Source organism: Pteropus vampyrus, unplaced genomic scaffold (genome assembly GCF_000151845.1).
Source record: "Pteropus vampyrus isolate Shadow unplaced genomic scaffold, Pvam_2.0 Scaffold110, whole genome shotgun sequence".
NCBI classification, from domain to species: Eukaryota; Metazoa; Chordata; class Mammalia; order Chiroptera; family Pteropodidae; genus Pteropus; species Pteropus vampyrus.
The window spans coordinates 5095143-5100526 of NW_011888891.1; the positions used below are offsets into that span (position 1 = coordinate 5095143).

The following is a 5384-nucleotide window of genomic DNA, read 5'->3' on the forward strand; positions in this document are numbered from 1 at the left end:
TCTGAGCTGCTGGACTCTGGGGCAAGAACAATAGTTGGGAAGGGGCAACAAGAAAGCCTCTTTCCAAACTATAATACCTTGGTATACGTGACCATAGTCTTTCCCCATAACTCTCATAGCTTTGGGTTTTTCGCAATGAAAATGTTATATACCATGGGTTGTTGATGTCTGTCATCTGTGCTCTGAAGTTATTTGCATCCAAAATTGAACAGTGATTTATTCTGTATTTCTGAACATTTTTTGTATGGCTAAAATGATTACCAAATTTAAAAACAGAACCTCGAGTTTACAATTTCTTGTCAGATAACCCACATGCCAGTCGTTGGTTAGCTATGTGATATTCTTTGTCATGGCTGGCTGCCTGTATCACTAGGGCACAGCTGGAATTATATAAAGAATACAGGCTTTGGAACTAGATAAATCTTCTAATACTTGTTGAACAAAACTTCTAAACCACTGTTCTCTTACCTTTAATATGAAAATAATAGTCCTACTTTCAAGTGTTTTTGTGAGAAATAATGACATTGATATACAAACGTTTAGCAGTGTGCCTGGTACTTAATAAATAGCTATTATAATAGTTCTTAATATATAGTTTGAATAGAAGTTGAATATAAAGTTTTTAATCTTCACTTAAGAAAAATAGAATTTGGCCCATCTGATAGTCTTTAAAAAGTAAGGTATTCTAAAATATTTTTTGCATGTCAGTACAGAGAATTGATAGTTTGTTAATATGTTATTTATGTTCTTGAAATAGAACTTGATCAAATGAGTGTTTTCAAACCCAAACTCTAAATAAAAATATTTATATCTATGGTTTAGGGTTATCATTATACAAGAGGCTTCATGGGGAAAGTGAGACTTTACTAAGGCTTGAAAGTTAGAAATAGGCTTGAGAGTTAGAGAGGGGAATATATTTTCAGAAAAGGAAGCCAGCAAAAGCAAAAGTATAGAAATAAGAATATGCACAGCATGCCTAAGGGCCAGTGAATAGACCAGATTGGTCTCCCAGTTGAACAGTGTTTAGGGGAGAAGCAAGCTCTTCCAGTATCATAAAGGAGACGAGACAGGCCTGTAAAAACTCAGTATCACTAAGGAATGTGGAGAGCCAAAGGCATTTGTATTCATTGAATGGAGTATTAGGTGGCAATGGCTGTAGTTGGGGAATTCTTATAAGATGTGAGACAAGGTTTGTAAGAGTTCAGCAGAGTAAACTTTGTTAAATGTTTTAAATATTATAATCAATTTAAACATCTGCTGTTACATTTATTGTTTTTCAGTATGAAGACTAAATCCCTTCCTCCCACCTGCTTGTGGCCAGGTTATCTTCAGTCTTTTTTCCTATTTCCCTTTCCTCTTACCTCCATCCTTGAGGAAGAAGAAATGAAACATCAATAGGGAAAAACTAAATAAAACCAGCACCCATGTCCAGAAGGGGCCGTACATGTGCCAGAGCTAGACCTGCAAGGTTCTGGGTTCATGGAGTATTATTGTAGCCTTTAGGTCTGGAGATCTGGTTTGTGGTGTGAATCTCAGAGGGAATTATCCGTCTCTGGGAACTATGGCAGCAGTGGATGTGATTGAGCAAAGGCTGGGAGGCTGACCAACATCCTAGGGTAGCAAGCAGCCTGATATGAATACAGAGTAGCTCTTGGCCATATTAGCAGTTATTTGAAAGGTACTGTGCTTTTGCTCTCAGAGACAGACTGTGTTTACAGCTTTCTAAAGAATACAGAAAGTGTAGCAGCCTCTGTGGGGTCCACTAGGCCCTTCTTTTACTCAAAGAAATTGAGAAACTCAAACGTTTGTTTAAGCCTCTATCACTCATGTCTTCTAGAGGGGTGAGGCTCCCAAATTCTTAAATCTCTTTGCCTGTACATACTTGTATATACTTTATAGATTGAAATAGGATAGGAAGTAAAAAAAGGCAATTGTGCTATAGAAGGAGGCCAAGTCGGGGGTAGAAAATTGGTTGTTGACTCTCCTAGCTGTTGAGAACGTACCTCATGGGGACTTGAGGACAGAGATAGAGTTCCCCTCCAGTGGGTGAGCTCTAAGACCTAGAGTCTTAAATCCTTTGAAGTTCATTAAAACCAGTTGGGGAGCTGTGGTGACCCGTAAACCTCGTGTTTTGGTTTGATGCACTGGGAGGTCACCATCAGTTATCTGTCTTATCTCTTGCTGACTCATTACAACTCTACCTGTTTGCCCCAAAGCTGGATTCTCTTTCAGTGTTGGGGGCAGATAGGTACCTAGGAGCTGCAGGAATTTTTAAATTTGGGTCTTATAAAGTAAGGAAAAAGAACTTTGATGAAACTTTGCTAAGTTCATCAGAGACTAGAAGATGAGAAACTACATGGATTTGTGCTTGACATTCACAATTGGCACCAGGTGGCAGTGATGGATTTTGAGGGACATTTAGACATATTCAGATAAGTTTCAGAGATGAAAATACAATGAATTTTTTTAAAGCCATTCCCATTAAAGTAGTGGGAATATTTAATGTTGATTAAACTTCTTATGTAGATATTATCTGATAATAGTGTCTCATCTAACTCTTATTTAACTTTATATTTCTGGCCCTCAACATAGAGTCAGACCTACGGTAGGCACTTGGTAGACGTTTGACAAATGAATTTGGCTGTATGTTAAAGGAATAGTTTCAGGCCCATGGCAGATGCAGCTAAATGATAGAGGCAGTCTTTCCCACAGAGTTCTCATGATGATCTTTTTAAACAGCATTAAATACCTGCTATCATTCTAATGGAATTGTCAAAGGAGATAAAAATGATTGTCATCTTGTATCTGAGCATAAATTGGTACTACCTTAGAATTTAACTTGTATTAATTTATTGTTAATGATTGAAAATTGTTGCCCTGCCAGGTTATTTTACTATTTAAAATAAAAGAGCCTTGTGTGCTACCTTCAGGTTTTTGTTATTACCCCCAGTGGAAGGCCTCTTGCTAATGTAAAGAAGTCATTTTCTTGGGTGTGGCAACTGTGCAGTTAAATCCTTTTGTGCTGACCTATGATATATTGTCAAAGTTCATTGAGCATGCAAGTGATAAATCTAATTTTTTTTTCCACATAAGTCTACATTAAAAACATGTTTTGCACAGAGGAGATGTATTTGACAGTTTTACTTTCCTAGCAGTATTGAAAATTTGTCCTTCGAGACTCTTCCTAAAATGGTTCAGTTTTTAGTTTTTTTAAAAACAGTCATTGACTATATTTATTGTGACCCTATAAGAAACACATATTATAATACAGTATATGTGTATATAACAGGGTAGTCCTGTATTTTTAACTATATGATTTTTTTTAACACAACTGAATATAATGAAGACTTGAAATATGCTGTAGTTTTTTCTTAGTTGATTCACAGTACTTAGGTTTCATGTGAATATTTCTAGTTATTAATTTGTAACAAAGCAATTGCAATTTCTTTTAAGGGCACAATTAGAGAATGAAAAGAAGAAAAGAGAAATAGCAGAAAAGGAAAAGGAAAGAATAGAACGTGAAAAGGAAGAGCTAATGGAACGTTTAAGGCAAATTGAAGAACAAACAATGAAAGCCCAAAAAGGTACAAGTTTCTTTTTGACACTGGATTCAAAATTATTGTTCTGTTGTCAGACAGTAGTATTTCCTTACTACTATTAAACTGTATTTGTTTTATAAAGAGTAATTACATTTAATTACCAAATTAAACTTAGTTGATTACTTCATGAACATGTTTAAGGCACATTCAACTATACAGTGCTCATGTAGTCTTTCTTTCTCTTTCATATACTTACGTATTTTCATGTTTATTATATGTTGTAAATGACTATATCTATTAATTTATTCCTCTTGTTCAGGGTTCCATAAATAAGAATACATTTTCAATACTTTCTGGCATTTAAACAAAAGCATTTATGCAGTGCTTTATGGATATATAAGTACTTTTAAAGCATCTAAGTAATGTAAGGCATTTTAAGCTTTTCTGACTGTATAAACTCTTTTGGAACTCAATCTCTAAATTTGATTTCAGTATATTAAAAAATTCACAACACATGGAAGTGTGTGAAGAACCTATTTTGTAGGCTGTACGTAACCAAAATACTACAATGTATGGAAATGATACATTGGATTTAGAGAGCATGGTTTATATTAAGTAACTCTAGGATATACTACTTTCAAACAGTGAATAGTGAGGAGAACAAAAGAAAAAAAATATTGAGCAAAATAAGATGTTTTCCTCCTTTCTAAGCAGAAAGATCTTGTGGCAACATGAAATTTACACTATTTATAAAACTAGAATTAATACCTTTTTTCCTGACAAATTAGTAGAACCAGCCATTAGTTCTGTTGGAAATAGAATAAGATTATTATTCTGTTTAAGAATTACTAAATCTTATTTAAGGTATAAAAATAACTTTAAGGTTTATCTCTATTCCATACACCAGCCTGCTATGGTTGGGAGATGCCCTTGAGCAGTGAGTAGAATCATTTCCAAATGAATATCTAGAATCACAGAGATTGCTGTAAATTCATAAACTGGTTGATTATTCCAGTTCCTAGAGGACTGGAAATAATTCTATAGGATTAAATAGAAAAAAACCTAGGTTTTATTCTGACGCATTATAAGTCTCACTTCTCAGAGCTAGAAAAGACCTAGAAACTATTTAGTTCAAAGTCCAGAGGTAGCAAAGAGATTTGTTCACAGGCCACAGCACAAGGGCATAATTTGTTTCTTGAATTCCAGCTTGATGCTGTTTCTCCCATTCTAGGTGCCTTTCATTAATTAGACATTCATGAAGTGCCTATTCTATGCTGCACTTTAGGAATACAAATATATAGCATGCATGAGAGTGAAGTTTGGTTGGCAGAAATAAGATATACACATAAAAATATTAATAAAGTGAGGTAATGTGTACTAAATACCATGGGAAGAGTAAAAACAATACTTTTAGAGGAAGAGTAATATAAAATAAGTCCCTGAAATGTATTAAAGTGTGTTAAAAAATAAAGTTTAAAGAAATTATGATACTAGTCTGATTAAAGAAAGATTGATAGCACTTTTTCACTTACGTAATACCTTTTCTGAGAGAACAGCTACTTACTAAACCTTTCAATCTCATTTATTTAGGATGTATAATAAAAATATTAGTGATTTACACACAGAAAACTACTCCAGTAAGAAGCACTAAAGAATATAAGGAAGATAGAACATAAGAAAGAATATAGAGCATCCCTATCAAGACAATTTCATATCAGTCATCTTAAGGCAAAGGACATCCAATTGTTTTTTGTTTTTCTTTCTTTAATAATAAAGCTTTCCCAGGCATCCTAAAATCTGCATGATTGTCTTGTAATTAATGCTAAATTCTCATTCAAATGCAGT

The 5384-nt window shown here is 34.2% G+C and overlaps 1 protein-coding gene across 1 annotated transcript in view; it reads left to right on the forward strand.

The window, feature by feature from the left end:
* The window catches only part of RDX (radixin), a 58151-nt gene that overhangs the window by 38231 nt on the left and 14536 nt on the right, over positions 1-5384 (forward strand). Inside the window, exon 10 of the mRNA XM_011365420.2 lies at positions 3454-3584. Coding sequence (XP_011363722.1) covers positions 3454-3584 — 131 coding nt within the window. The remainder of the gene's footprint in view (positions 1-3453; positions 3585-5384) is intronic.